This window comes from Aristolochia californica, unplaced genomic scaffold (assembly GCF_029961685.1).
Source record: "Aristolochia californica isolate CCGP_79_NKW_82.1479 unplaced genomic scaffold, dmAriCali1.0.hap1 SCAF_12, whole genome shotgun sequence".
NCBI classification, from domain to species: domain Eukaryota; kingdom Viridiplantae; phylum Streptophyta; class Magnoliopsida; order Piperales; family Aristolochiaceae; genus Aristolochia; species Aristolochia californica.
This window is the reverse complement of record NW_027181793.1, coordinates 26,646,247-26,662,078: the sequence shown is the minus strand read 5'-3', so window position 1 is coordinate 26,662,078 and position 15,832 is coordinate 26,646,247. Positions and strand designations below refer to the sequence as shown.

The window sequence follows — 15,832 nt, the reverse complement described above, 5'->3', positions numbered from 1 at the left end:
TGTAAGATGGATACCTGACTTACAAAGACAGCTATAAGTCCAATTGAGTTTCTAGGAGTGTACTTGCAATGAGCCAGAAAATTTTCTTTACATGCATTAACTCTTAAAAACAGAAAGCAAGAGGTTTTTTTGGATACTACAAGTCTGGATTCAGGAAGTTCGCACCTAACCTATGTTTGTTCAATGAGCCTATTTACGATATAAACAAAGCACAGTCTTTCCAAGCAAACATTTTCAGTAATTACTCTGCTTACACTGGGTCAACTTCTCCACCCCCTCCAATTAATCTGAGGTCCCCTGTCAAACGTACTGAATCGAGGCCTCAAGGGTAGGTCAGTGTTGCCATAACCAGGAGGATAAGTTGAATTCTGCATAACTGGCCCAGCAACAGGTCTCATTTGCATGGATGGGCAATAAGGAGGAAGAGCTTGTGCAGTAGAATTTCTGGGCATTAAGGACAAGGGTGGAGCTCTTTGAGCAGTCAGTGCAGTAAGTGGAGATGGCATACGGGGCCCAATAGTGGCGACTGAGGTTAACATTGCATTGTGCTCCAGACCTGGAGGGCTCCATTCTGGTATATTGTCATCATCATCCCAAATATTCTTTTGTGAAATGTGTGAATCTGCTTTGGGACTTATTGCAGGCAGCTTAAAAGCAGATGGTCGCGATACACTTTGATTGTTAATCCCCATTACTTTTGCAGTTGGAAGCAGATGAGGCACTGAATCATTTTCCTCCCTCCTCTCAGAGAAATGATCCTTATCATTGAGTAATCCAATTTTGCTCGCTGGACATGGAAGAAGACCTCCACATGCGGTGCTAAAGTCAAACTCTGGAAGATCATCATCATCTGTGGTAGCAGCATATGTCTTTTGTGATGCACCAAGAGGTAATGGGTCTAATGATGCCACATCTGTACTGGCTTCTTCCACTTCACAAGAAGCGGTTTCTGTTACAAGCTCAGTAGGTGCTTGCGAAGAGATCAAATCAGGTCTTGATGATGACGGTAGCTCCCCAGAACTGATCTGAGACTTATCTGGGGCCAGAGCAGCTGGCATAGGAACAGTCCTGCTGAGCAACTCATCAACACTCGGTGGATCCTTTGTAATTTCATTTATTTTTGATAATTGAGATGTAGCTTCACTGACAGATGGAGGGCTAATGTGACGCCCATGTAAAACTTCTGGCTTTACCACCACACCATCAGGAGGAGACTCAACTAACTGACCAACCTGTGAGAGACCTTTCTTTTCTGAGTTTTTAGACAAAACTGATGAAGTTCAATTTCTCCGCCAAACAACACAGCCGATCAATGAATCCTGATCACCTTCCAATGCAGCCTTTCCCTTGAAAAAACCATACTTTGCAAGTATTGTGATGATACTGTCACTTCGAGGACACACATATAGGACAACACCGGGAGATATTTCCGCCAAGCCAACCTTCTTCCCTTCTTTGTAGCTTTTGGCAGCCTGTAAATCACATATGGACATAGTACTAAATTATCTAAAAGAAATGATTTGTTTTTTATTTACATTTCTTATATTTACTTTTTTTAGGAATCAAAATGCTTCTTTTCTTTGCTCCAATCCAAAAGAGAGGTAGAGAGAGATGTTTGATCTGCATCTGTGAGTTGATTAAGAAATTTGTATTTAGCACTTACCTTTAGCAATACTTTGGACTTTAGAAGAGTTTTATAACCATAGGACGAGAGCTTTTTATGACTCCTTTTTTATCTCATTATGTATTTGAATATCAAGATTTGTTTTAACTAATCAAATGCTTCAGAAACCAGATTTCAATAGATCTTTATTAGCCCCAGAGGCTGATGATTCGATTTTCTACTTATATTGCATTGAATATGAGCAGTGTGAATAACTCCCATGATTTTGGTCACAGATCAACCAAGGATGGTAGACATTTCTGTAGCTTCTCTAATGGTCTCACCTCCTTCATGGCTAGCAATCCCGTTTTAGATGAACCAACATTCCAGCAGAGAGAGGTTACCTGCCGTCCAATGTTTGAAAATATCAGCAATTCTCATCACTATCAGAATAGGCTGAATTGCAGATGAATTAGCAAAACAGTAACCATGAAGCAGATGAAATTTATCAATCACAACATCATAATATGTTAATGCATTTTCAGAGAGAACAATTTCAGCAGAAGAAAGAAGAAGAAATAACAGTTAGATTCACAAAAACTCCATACACATGGATGGATGGCCTCAGCACTCTGCCTCACAGCTCAAAGCTTCTCAAGCTTGAAAAGAGGTTTTGCCGGCCAAATTTCAGGCTAGGTAAGCTTAAAGGTCAAGCTCAGCTTATTCAAAACTACTTCAGTATCTAACACATGAATCCAATGTTATAATGGGAAAATATCTGATAAGATGAAGAACAGTACAGGAAAATTCTCATTCCCACGCAATAGAGGCTTTCCATCCTTACATTTTCTTCAAAAAGATTAACTAAACTTACATGACTTCATAACTTCGGGAAAAAACAGATCTTCATTCCTTTGCCCTATCAAAATTTCTTTGGCCTTGTAATGAGTTTGAGACTTATCTGGGGACCAAAAAGTTGACCGTTCTCCAGATTTATAACCAATCACATAATTTCTTCATGGATTCCTCCTAGTGAATGTCAGAAAAACTGACCTTGATGGTATCTTCAAATGGAATCCAACAAAAAAAAGTTGTGGGGGTGTGGTTAAGGAACATGAAGGTAGTATCTCTCAGCCTGTTCTGGTCCTTTGGCATTCTGGATTACAGGGAGGTGGAATCTTGGCCCTTCCACAATCTAAATATATACAAGAGCAGCTTCTCCTTTGGTTTAATGACTCAAGGTGATTCTCAGAATGCACCGGGAGAGTTATCCCTGGCTCCTCCTTGGTGGTGGTGAAGGGATACATGAGAGCACTCAGCCCAAGGAAATGTGCTTGCATACCCTGGCTTAGCCTATTTGTAAGTAAATTCTTTAGCAACGATGGTGCTCACCATCACACCTTGTCATAGGGGATTCCATCTCTTTATTTCTGCGGTTTTTGGCTTTGTCAGTGTCTATTTTGCACATGGCCTTTCAATGAAAAAATGGAAATAAAAAGGTCTGTTTATACAAGGAAGATTATAAAGAGAAAACAGTGAGACAAGAAGAAATCCCATTGAGAAACCAGGAAATATAGAGAGAAGAGAAAACAAATGAAGGAAAGAAGAAGACAGGGTTGGAAGGGAAAGAGAGAGAGGAATGAATTTTTTAAACTGCAATTATTCCACCATCTCTCGACTTTTAACAACCACTTATGTGAGTTACAGAAAATTATATAACTGCTCTTTGTGCTGATGAATAAATAATCATGTGTTTACTTATCCATTTCCACGTATTCTTTTCACTAGCAGATGCTTGTAAAAAACGGAATTGACAAAAAAATCTCAGTTTTATTAGTTCTCTTAGTTTTTGAAACTTGAAACCTTATAAGCCATGACAAAGTGACCTATCTTGGAGATGAACAAGGCCATTTTTCACATTTTTGCTGATCTCATTCCAAAGATGCCCCTTTTCTTGTGGTGATCATTCAAACACAATCACAAGAACTGTTCATACTTTGCATTCAGATCAGATGTTTGGGAGTGTTGAACTGCAGATCAGACGTCTGGGAGTGCTCAACAGGGACATTTTTTGTGCTTTTTATCAATCACCAAATCCTGTTATATAAATTTAGTCCTCTCATTTGGCTCAGCTCCTTATTTTTTTTACTTAAAAAAGGTTTACGTGTTCTCCTTAAATGCAACTTATGTTTATCTTGAAGTAATCTCTCACAGATTTCCAGCCAAACTTGGCTTAGCTCAAATTTAAAACCAAAAGAAGTCAAGCTTGATAGGATTGAGAAAAAACAAGCTTTACATCTCAAGCATGAGTTCCATCTAAATGAAGCTATTGTTAAGGAATTGAAGCTCAAATCAAGTCAAGATCATCTCAGGTCAGCTTGTTTTGCCGCCATGCAGCATGCGGAGGATTTACATCTAAGCAACCACAGGTAAACTTCTAAAACACCATTTCATTTATGCACACAACATTGGCGCACCAATGTGGCTGTAAATGGAGATATTTAGCAATCACTAAAGTTATCTATTTCCCCACTTCAGAACAGTCAGGATTAGCTTCAGTTGAACCATAAGAGCAAGTGGCCCCACTATCCTAAGCTCCTTTAGGTATGAAATTCTTCATGACCAACAAAGGATAGCTACAGTTGAAACAATAGTAAATATTGCCAGTTAGTGAGGGATTTATACCATGCAGTTGTAGTTTTTGTTGAATAAGATGCTCACCATTCTAGACAACCAGAGTCAGGTGCAGTTCACATATGACATTGATTGTTCTTCCCGCTGTAACCTTATTCACGTTATCGACTAGTCTAAAAGTATTGTTTTCTTTTACTGCTTTTAGAGTACTAGAAAATCTATCAAAGTTTACACATTGCAACAGTAAGAGCAATGAAACAATTACTATAGCGATTGCTATGATAATGCTTGTCCCAGTTCTCTTCTTCTCTCTGCAATACTAGTTGGTCTTTTTGAATATGATGTAAAGGTATTTATGTCATTTCAAATTATGTTTTTAAGTCCCTATAGGTCTAGGTTTATTTTAGTATTAGTCCTAGCTGAGTTAAGTCAGAAATTGGAGAATCATTATGTTATAAAAATTGAATGTTAAGTGACGTAAAATAATGAGGGGCACTTTAGTCTTTCTATCATAAAAGTGATTAAGTGAGTACTGAAGCAGATTAGGGGTTGAAATCTGACCCCTAACAAGACTGCTAGACTTGTGGAAGTTCTGCTCCATCTTCCTTCTCTTTGTCTCTTCTTTCTTTCTCTATTATCATCTTCCAAACACCTTTGGTGATAGATTTTGACACTCTTCCTTTTAGTTAGCTTTCTTTTCTTAAAAGTATATTTTAGTTTTAAGAGTCTGAGGAAACTTTAGTCATATAATTTATTCTTAAATCTTAATTTTAGCTTTGTTAAAGTTGAGTTCCAGGTCCATCTCAAAATAACTAGCTGAAGATAAAAGGCTGCTTCCCAACTAAAAAATAAAATATATTTTTTAACAATTATCTAAGTGGAACAATTCTCAAACACTCCCCTTCACGGCCAGATTGACACAAACAGGCAACGAGTATGAGATGTAAACAATCCAAATAGGGTACAAACTAAACAAATCACAAAATGAACCAACAAGGCAGATGTCCAGCTATGGTACCATGTTAAAGTTGTTCCCAGGTCTATCCCAAAATGAATGGTCAAAGTTAGAAGACTATTTTACAAATAATAATTATATGATCTTTCTTAAAACTTATCTATGTGGGACTATTCCCACTATCAAGAGTATTATTGTAAAAAAAGGAGGTCAAGTAACCTAATTCATTTTTTTGTCCTTTCTGGATGGAGAAGCACCCAACCTCTTCACCTCCTTTCTTTCTTCTTCACTGTTTTCTTGGTTTCTTTCATCTTTTTCCTTTTCTCTCTCTCTCTCTCTCTCTCTCTCTCTCTCAAAGCAGAACCAATGCCTTGAACTTCTTATTAATCTTTTTCAATTCTCATCAGAACTAACTAGCATTGGTCTGAGAGATTTTGTCCAGCGTCCTGCATCTTCATATGTTATTACTGTTGTTGACTGGTTGCCTTCTTATGCTAATTATCCACCCTTTTTGGATCATCATTTCAAGAGCCTCTTCGCATATGATAGGTAAGTCTTCTTATCCTCATTATCCTCTTTCTTTTTCTTTTTTCTTTTTAAATTTTTTTATGCATCCTATTTAGGGATGGCAACATTTAAAGTTGGGATCAAGTTTCTTGAAACCCAACCCCACTTTGCCGCCCCATCCCCAAACCTAGTCCCTACCCCATCCCCACTTCGTCCCCACGAACCCTCCACATCCTTAGGAAGTTCTATTTATACCCTCAAAACTTTTGAATTTTACACTAGTTTTTTCTTTTCCTGGTGTCATTTTTTAATAATACAAGGGCAAAAATGCAATTCATTAACATATGGTCAGATTTTTATTCCTAGGCTACTACTAATTATGTTTGACATTCTTATTTTATTTTGAAAGACTATGGCATTATAGAAAAAAAACGAGTATAGACGTAATTTAAACCAAGTGGGTTGGGTCAAATGTTTTGGGTTTACCCAACCCCACCCCCACCTCCCATGTGCTTTTTGGGGTAACCATGTCACCATGTCACCTCGTGGGGTGAAAGGAAAAGACCCTTGCAGCATGGAGGACATCGACTCAGGGCAGGTTCTCCATTAACCCACCCCATGCTTTATTCCAAATCCTGATCATATTCTTAGATATACTCTATAGTACCACTTCAGTGGTAGTACGTAAAAGTGAAATACAAGCTTGTCCATCCTTGATTCTTATCTTTTCTTTGAATGGTTCCAGGAAGTTTAATGTCTATTAGTAAATTAACCCAAGTGTTTAAATGCTTCTCTCACACATCTTATTTTTTAGCATCTCCAAACCAAAAGGACGATAGGTGGAAGGCTTTAGTAAAATGAATTGCTCATTTGGACAAGTTCCCTCAAATCTAGATCTTTGCTTGCATCCAAGTGTCTGACCATATCACTAACATCAACGGCATGGTTATCTTTTTGTTTTGAACACTAAAGAAAGAAAGTCCAACATTGATTTTGTTGAGTTCAACATCTAAGTTTCATTGTGAGGCTTGTAAATAATGCAAGCATCATAGGTCTATGTTTCAACGGCAATTGATAAATGAGTAAACTTCCATTTCCGTTGGTCCATTTGAATGTATCAGGTCTAATTAGAGTTTGGAGTCATCTGGTTTACAAGTACTTATAACCTTTATTGATGATTTTTCAAAATTGACCTAGCTTTATCAGCCAAAAGGTAGGTCATGTTTCTATCATGAAATTAAAAAAAAATAGGCGTAAATATTGAATTCTTCGTTATGAAAATGCATCATAATATTTTTAAATAGATTTTTTTTCAGATTTCTGTGAAAAATGGTATAGTTCATCATAAGTCTATATTCATACTCAACAACAAAACGAATGGTCAGACATAAGAGTTAACATCTTTAGGATGTGGCACACATTTCACATGAAAATACCAAAAGGATCAAAGAGTGATGTCATATCGAATGCATATCGCTCTAGTCATATGCCTATTGGAGTTTACAATAGCAGATTTCAGTCAAGTGCCAGCTCCTTAATTTTCAATTTTTTTGCCTTGAAGAGATTGGTTGCATTCACTTTATTCACTGGTTGAGATCCACATTGATAAGTTGTCTTTTGGGTCCTTCAAATGTGTCTTCCTTGCATATCATAAATTATTTAAAATTTATGATTGTTATGATCCAATCTTGTGCATATTGTGTATGATAATTTTGAAAATACACCATATTTTTCTTCTGATGGAGATTGTCTTCTCCCTTCCATGTCATCTCCACCACTTCCTCTTTCCCTCCATCTTGAGAATGCTCATATCAATAAGTCACTACAGGTGTACACCTGAAGGAAAAAGATATCACTCTACTCTATTAATGCTGGTCCACATACAGAATTGTTATCTCAGATAAATCTCCTTCTGATGTGATTAATATCTACTGATCTTGACACATGCATTGCTCAACATAACAGTGTAATGGCCCAAACTAAACTATCTATGTTTTGGGTTGTTTAATATGAATCTCCTCCATTGTCTTCTAAAATCATTTGCTTTAACATTTCCCCTTTTTTTCAATTCCTAAATCTTATGCAGAGGTCTTCGCACATCCGAGCTGGGAAAGGGCATCCAACAATGGGATTTTGTTGTTGCTCCTCCACAAGCTAATGTGGTTTGATATTGGTGGCATTCAAAATGTAAAATCATCTTAGAAGGTATATTTCAAAGTTGAAGGCACAAACAGTTTATTTTGGACTACCATGCAACATTTTCTCTTTTAGCTCAATCCAGTTTGATATATATCTTAATTTCTTTATTGTTCATAAAAAATGGCCTCTCTATTAGTTGGATGCAAAAAGTGTTTTCTATATAGTGCACATAACTAAGGAAGTGTTTATGGAGCAACTTCCTAGACTTGTTGCTTAGGAGCGACAAGGTTTGCATGCTAAAAAAAACCACTTATGTAGTGAAGAGCACAAGGTCCATTTGAGTAGTTTAGTAAAGTTATGTGTTTTACCTTAAAAGAGTTCGCACTGATCATTTGAGTTTGTTCTTAAATAGAATAGTCGCATTGTGGTGCCCATAGTTTACGTGGATGACAACATTATTTCTAGAAGTGATGTTATTTGAATTAATGAAACTAAGTGTTGGCCCAAGAAAACTTTTCAAACAATGAACTTGGGGTCGTTGAAAAGAAATAAGAAGGAACCAAATTGAAATCCCACGAAGGAAGTATGCCTTTGATTTGCTTAAAGAAATTGGCATGTTAAGTCATGAGACCATAGTTTCACAGATGGGGATTTGATGTCCACTTGCATGACGATTAGGAGTTGCTATTTGAGAAAAAAAGCAATATAAAAGTTTCAAGAGGAAATGCTCTATTAACAATTACTTGATTAGATATTTCATTAATCATTAGATTGTAGTTATTCCATGGAAAATCCATGATACATTTATTTACAAGTTGTTTATTGATTCTTAAGTATTTGAAATGTGGAGGAAAGGTTTGGTATATAAAACACATGGTCATCTAAAGGATCTAGACGGATATAGAAGGATGCTAATGTAAATAATGCAGGCTTTAGGGTGAAGAAGAGATCTGTAGTTTTTTTTTTATCTTTATTGGAGACAAACAGCTCAAATGGAAAAGTAAGAAATATGCAATGGCCGCTAGATCTGCTGAAGTCAAGTCACATGCATGCAAGTATCCATTCTATGGTTGAGGAATCTGATATTTTAGTTGATAAACCTATGGAGACAAGGTGTGATAACCAGATAATTATACTCATTGCTATTTCATTTGCAATTGTCATTTGAGACGAGAAGATTTGTACTCATGTTTGGTTTGAAGATCAGGTGTGTTCACTAAGGTCTTTGCTCAAAAAACCTTTTTTTGTCACTTTGCAACAAGTTGGGATACTTAATATCTAAGGTCCAGATTTGGGGGGAGAGTTGAAGTATATTTAAATATTAGGAGTTGAGGGTATTTTAGTTACATAACTTATATTTTATCAGGCTCAAGACCTTTTTATTAACTTAATGCACTTATGTCTCATGATAAAATGAGGAGGTCAATCAACCCAACTAATTCCATGTTTTTTGCATCCTTATTGGCCTGGATAAACACCCAATCACCTCGACTCCTTTCTTCTTCGATTTTTTCGTCTTTTTACTTCTCCCTATCACATACAAGATCTTAAATGTCTGTTTTGATTCTACTCAAGACAGGTTAGCATATGCTTAATCCTTCAAGTCATGATTGGCCTAAGTGATCTTCTTAAGTAGGCATAGGCTGATTTGGACAGGACCACTATACTAACTTATGTAAAACACACCTATTTCTATTGAAAGATAATTCCATCAAATTAAAAAGAAAAGCAAAAAAAAGGGTGGCCTCCTTATGCTGATTGGAAGGAATCTGTCATTAATCATTCATAACAAGATTTTGGAGGTTTGATCCATCTTAGCTAAACAATTAGCTTGATAATTAGGTTCATGAGGAATCTGTGTCAAACATACCAACCAAAACACTTAAAAGCAATTTTCTCTAAAGTTTATTTCAGCAATATCTGACTTTTTTTTTTTGGCACTTCAAAACCTGATTTCATACAAAGAAGAGACTTACATCGTGTTAGACAAAAACTCAGTGAACTGATTTGTATGAGACATTCATTCCTGCTGCTAAACTAAATTCTATTTGAGTAGAGGTGTCACTTTTCCCCGTTTTAGAAACGGTAAAAATTTTACCCAATTAAGTAAGTGGATAATTTTACCCATTTACAGTTAACTAAGCAAGTGGAATTGGATATTGGCTATTTTGTACCTGATTCCCAATTATCGTCTAACTCTAAAAGATATTGTGCTGATTTCTCTAAAAAAAGAAGAAGATAATCTTCCTATAAACTTTTTTTAAAAAAGTTGATGTGTTCTTTGAGGATTTCGTTGTGTGTATGATATTATATGATGATTCTAGAAGTCTTTAGGTATTACAAAGTGAATGCCATCTTTTCAATTTATTTTTCAAGAATGTTATATATTTTATTAATTTTTTAGTATTTTTTCATCTATTTACCCATTTACCCATATATACAATCTGTAATCAGGTATAAAAACGGCAATGGAATACAGTATTCTTTTCAACGGAATACTCATATTTTTAATTGGAGAAGGAATAATAAAACAGTATTCAATATAGCCTAATTCCATTTCATCCGTATATCGCTTACACACCTATAACTGACTTTTGTTTTTCTATTGTTGTGTACCTTCTAATACATCTAGCTTCTCATTGGATCCAATGAAGAATATAGTTTGATGTATTTGAGGAAATTTCTTGATAAGAATACTCAGCTTTTTGAACATTGAGGAATTTGCTGATGTAGATTAATGTGTTCACTTGATCATAGGAAGTCAAATAGAGATTATTTATACTTTTGTGAGTGGAAATCTAGTGACTAAGAACCTCCAACTCACCGGTGATCCAACTCTACATGATGAGAGTGTCTCTACTGCTCAGCACATTATTGTCAATAACTGCTTTTCTGCTAGGTCAGCTAGTTAATCTCTTCTCAAATGTTCAGATGATTTAATTATTTTTTAGGGATAGAATTTCATTAAATTTACAAAGTTATCATAGAGAACTTAGAAATGATACTTCTTATCTGCGTTGAGATTCTGTTGCAGAAAGTAACACCCTGGCTGGCATGGGCAATAAAAGGGATAAGAATATTTATAGAGTGCTGCTTCTAGAATTTTGCTCGGTGATTCTTATTTCTTACAACAGTAACAAACTAAGGCTGGTTCCCTGCTTTATATTGAAAATGAATGATGCAATTACTCTACTAGGGAAATTTTTGCTTGATAAGTTTTTAGCTGCTCCACATGCTTTATATCCTCCCTGCTCTTAATTATTTAGACAAGTTAATTTTGGATTTACAAAAATTGTGATCTCAAGCTGCATTTGGTTCTATTTCTCATGATTAGACAATGCAAAGTGAGATCCAGTATTCACAGTCATCAAAGTTATCCACTGTTTTGCTGTTCGGTTTCTAATCCTCACTGTAGGTGGACTTTGTCATAAAGTTGCAGACAGTGGTTCACAAGATGCATCTTGCATTTAGGAAGGAAAAAGGGAGCTCCTTCCAAACATGTTCAGTTTTAGTTTTCCTCATTACTCAAAGTACGGAGCCTATGCCCAAGGACTTTTAAGGAACAAAAATATTCTTCTTATTGCAATCCATATTAAGAACTTAATTTTTGAATAGAAGAATCTCACATTCACATACAACTGGTATCTTTTCAATAATAGGTTTAGATAATAAAAAATAATATAATCTGCTATAGAACCACATTAATAAAGTTAGTTACTGATTCCACCTTTAGCCAACCTTCTCCTGAAACTGATACTCATTTCACAGAGTATTAACAATGGAAAACTAATGGCCCAGCCAAGCTTTCTCTTGATTTCAGAAAGGGTATGAAAATATTATAACAAAATAAGGAAAACTCTTAGCCCAGTACGAGGCAGGGTAATAGACAAACATTTTGGCATCCATAAACATGACAATCTCTTTTTTATTGAAAATAGAAGATAACTGTAAGTGGTTTTTTCTTGAATAAAAGAGAAGGATACAAAATAGACTAACCAAAAATTTCACGGGCAAAGTATGATTAAAATGCTTAACACCTTTCTAAAAATTTCAGTAAGACATGAGCATGACACAGTTGTAGACATTGACTCTCTTATTTCTTTCTCAATTTTTACTCTGAATGGAAATTCAAGAAGTTTTCACTTTGTTCTCTTGTCAAATTACTGAAGTAGGGAACAAGTTGTCAAAGAAGTAAAGAATCAGGAAGTGCGTAAAATAACTGTTTTCTGTCTTCAAAGTTATTTTTATTTCTTATTGCAGGCATTTGGTTGTTGGTCAATGTGCCTACTAAACCACAAGGGCAACTTCTTTTAGTTTTTTTTTTGTTTTTTTGAAGGGCATATCTGTGACTGTGACGATTATATATCAGGAAGAATGCATGTAAGTGAAGAAGACAAAACAAGATATGTTTATGTGAAACAAGAAAATGTGAACAAGCTTTACTAGCTCATAAACAATGACCAAAGGAACCAATGAGCTCACAAGTAACTACAGCAATACAATATCTGTCCATCTCATAGAAAACCATGTCAATAATTATGTTGTTTGATCTAAGAAAGCTATTTGAATCATTGTTATTTATAATAACAATGCATCATGAATTATAAGAAAACAGAGTAATTACCATTAGAGTACGATTGCGGGAGCGAGGAAGCTCTTGTATAAATTTTTCAAAAGCATCTAATCTGACTTTTCCCTTAACTTCAACTGTTTTAGGCCATTTGATTTTTGAGGCTTTCTCACCACTGCAAGGAAATTTTGTTACTGAAGTTAATAAATAATAACTATATTATTTCAACAACTCAGAGAAACAAATTTATTTTACCATAAGCAGTGATACATCTAAGGTTTTTCTAACCCAACTAGTAATCCGACTACAACACTGGTGATCAATATACATAATTTTGGCAAATTATGCATGACAAAATCATTTAGTTTTCAAACAGAAAAAATAACAGATACAATATTATCAATCAAGTTGAAATCCAGACTAAGAAATACATTTAGTTTATCCATATAAGTTGACAGTCTATATGTCACTATTAAAAGGTTATATTTTCTGTTGCACAATGACAATAAGTATGTACTCACACAATTAACATTTAAAGAAATCATGAACTGCAATGCACCCATCAGAAGGAACATCTGTGGCATACGTCAAAAAGCAGGATTTAGGAATGCCTCACTGCATCGCCAGAAAAGCAGAAGACAGCTTGCAGAGTAAAGGAAAACAATCCTGCTGCTAGTAAAGTGGCAGTACCTGCAACCACCATAAGTGGTGCCTAATGTGCAGTGCCACCCTCACAAACTGAAGATGCAAAAAGCAGGCACTAATGGCTGGCAAATCTGTGGTTGATATGATCTCCTTGAACTCCAATCTAGTGAGAGTATTTAGACACCCAACTGAGAACATCATTAAGTTTCTACAGATATCCATGCCAGAGATGTAACAAGGTTTACAAAAGTGACTAATTTAATTAGCACGTTGGTACCACTTCGCTCAAAAAGGCAATGGTAGCTAGTCAAAGCAGAGAAGACTAGTTTTAGGTAAAACCATTCTACAGAATTAAATGAACAAATTTCAATTCATCTGATGGCTTATTTATTTATTATTTTTTTCTAAATGTCGATTACACACCCACAAACCCCTCTTATCTCCTGGTGAGATTTGAACTCAAGACCTCACATTTGGAACCCCACTATGTGATCACTGAGCCAATGACCCATGCCACAAGAGTATAGAGTGTTGAAGAGTTAACTGACAATTTGAAAATTTCACTGTAACAACCTGACCAAAAATGGGAGCAGAATAACTAACACCTATCCAAGGTTTTGAAGAGTTAACAGGTAATCAGAAATTTTCAACAATTTAACCAAATATTGAAACAGAACAACTAGCAACTACCCGAGGTGTTGAAGAGTTAACTGGTGATCTGAAAATTGTAACTGCAAGCGTTCAAATAACTAATAAGAGTCAGAAAATAAACCGATTCCTATAACAAAAGAAGAATTTTTATGAAGAAATTGAAGAAACCTTTTGAAGAAGGCTACTGCTGACACGGCTATGGAAGCGCTCAGCTGAAGTGAACCCTCCCAAAGTTTTTCAATGACCTTCGAGAGCATATTAACAGACCTATTTGAAGCATCATTTCCAATCTCAAAAGGCCTGTCATAATGATTAATTGAATTTTCAGGTGATTTCTTCTCCACTAGTGAAAGCTCAAAGTTCTTGGTAACCAGGTCACCCTGTTTGTTCATAATTATGTCCTCACAATCTTTTCCAAGAGCAAAGTTAGAAGCATCCGGCCCATAATGAGGGCATTCATCTAATTGACGACCATTATTAAACTCTTCTGGATTCACCCTGATAGACTTGTTGGAGTCTTCATCTAGAACAATACTTTCTGATTGGTTAGGATCTGTTGATTTCCTTTTCCTGGTTAACTTGGGCAAAGAGATTGTGGGCTGAACAGAGGAGAGAGGCATCTGATTCATGGCCGCAGGGTAGTGGCAGCGGGCTCCAAACCGATCATCAGACTTGACAAGTCACATTCTCCTGCATCTTGTCCTAATTCAGTACAATTGGTTTTTGATGGTCCTCATTTTGCAGATGGAAGTTAAACTAGCATCTGCAACCAAACGTGTAGACAAATAAGAAACGGTAGAGGTGTAAGATACATATAACTGTTCAATATATTTACACAGAAAAGAGGAGACGAAAAAGTAAACCCTCGGACAGTGAAGCTTTCCAAATCTGGGAATACTGGAGAAACAAAGGCCAACCAATTACTGAAGAAGTTGCATGGCAATCGGCAAAGGAAAGACAACACTGCTACAATTCAATTAAGTTCGTTCTCGTATCCGTTGCCTTTTCTTTTGATAACTCTCATGTCCATTGTTTTGTTTTTTGTTTTTTTGGATAAGTCTCGTCTCCATTACTTAAAACTCATCATCATTTTCAATTAATTTTAACCAGTGTTCTTCCTGATCGAAGACGAGCAACCCCCGACCACGTTAAAATGGAGTTCACTTGTGCTAGACGGAAACTGAAACAGCAGAATTTGAAAAATCGATGTGGAAAAAGAACCATAACCTCGAAGAAAACACCGGAAAACGCCTCCGATGCAACTCCTTACTGTCAGACCGGGAGGAAATCCGCAAAAGAAAGCCTGTGCCCTAATGCGATCAGAATACCCACGGAAGGAAATCCAAACCCTAACATGAATAGAGTCAGTCTCTTTTGTTTCACTGACGAGTGCGTGATTTTCAGGGCTGTTCGTGAGTTGGTGCGTTACGGTGAAATTTCATACTTGTTTTGGCATCTTTCCGCTTTTGATTTATGCTCGCAGCAGCGCAGGCGCCGGTCAACTTCAGTAGCGCTGCTGCTTCGAACAGGGGCATGGTTGGCCGTACTGGTAACATGACAGCGAATATTAATTGATTAATTAAGAGATTATGGATTGTCGTATTAATGAGTTATTAACACGTGTTCCAATCGACTCTATAAGCCGGAGGAGGTTAACAATTGTTAACCAACGTATAAGATTAATTACAATATTTTTAGTGTTTATACTAATATTATATACCCTTATAATATAACACGTGTTTATACTTCGTCAAGGTGTCACATTAGCATATATTTTTTCTCTCATTTTTCTTTTATTATTGATTTAAGTTATTTTATAATTTAAAAAAATTATAAACATTAATTTATTTTTTTTAAAACTTTACACATTTCATTACCTTATATTTAATTTAATAATTATATATATATATGCTATTAATTATTAAAAACATTTTTTTAATATTTATAATACATCACATTATCGATTTAAGACATTATTTAATTTAATATAATATTTTATTAAAATTTAGTTATTTTTAAAAATCTTACTTGTTGGTACATAATTTTATTACCTTCTTTTTAGAATAACAAAATATTAAGTTTGTATATTAATTAATTAAAAATTCATATTTTAATATATTCAAGACAT

General features: G+C 35.5%; 1 protein-coding gene across 1 annotated transcript; it reads right to left on the bottom strand.

Moving 5' to 3' along the window:
* Positions 1 to 69: 69 nt before the first annotated feature.
* Positions 70 to 15,121, bottom strand: LOC137946326 (uncharacterized). Its single transcript, XM_068792574.1, has 5 exons — positions 14,932 to 15,121; positions 13,873 to 14,467; positions 12,463 to 12,583; positions 1,948 to 2,007; positions 70 to 1,472 (listed from the first exon to the last, which is right to left on the bottom strand). The coding sequence occupies exons 2-5, from the start codon at positions 14,331 to 14,333 to the stop codon at positions 1,281 to 1,283; spliced, it is 834 nt and encodes a 277-aa protein (XP_068648675.1). The 5' UTR covers positions 14,334 to 14,467; positions 14,932 to 15,121; the 3' UTR covers positions 70 to 1,280.
* Between the last annotated feature and the right edge of the window lie 711 nt (positions 15,122 to 15,832).

Coding starts and splice junctions, on each gene's coding strand:
- LOC137946326 (XM_068792574.1), bottom strand. CDS start 14,333: ATGAATCAGATGCCTCTCTCCTCTGTTCAGCCCACAATCTCTTTGCCC. Junction 2,008..12,462: donor CCCGCAATCGTACTCTAATG/GTAATTACTCTG, acceptor ATTGGACGGCAG/GTAACCTCTCTCTGCTGGAA. Junction 1,473..1,947: donor GATTGCTAGCCATGAAGGAG/GTGAGACCATTA, acceptor TGTGATTTACAG/GCTGCCAAAAGCTACAAAGA.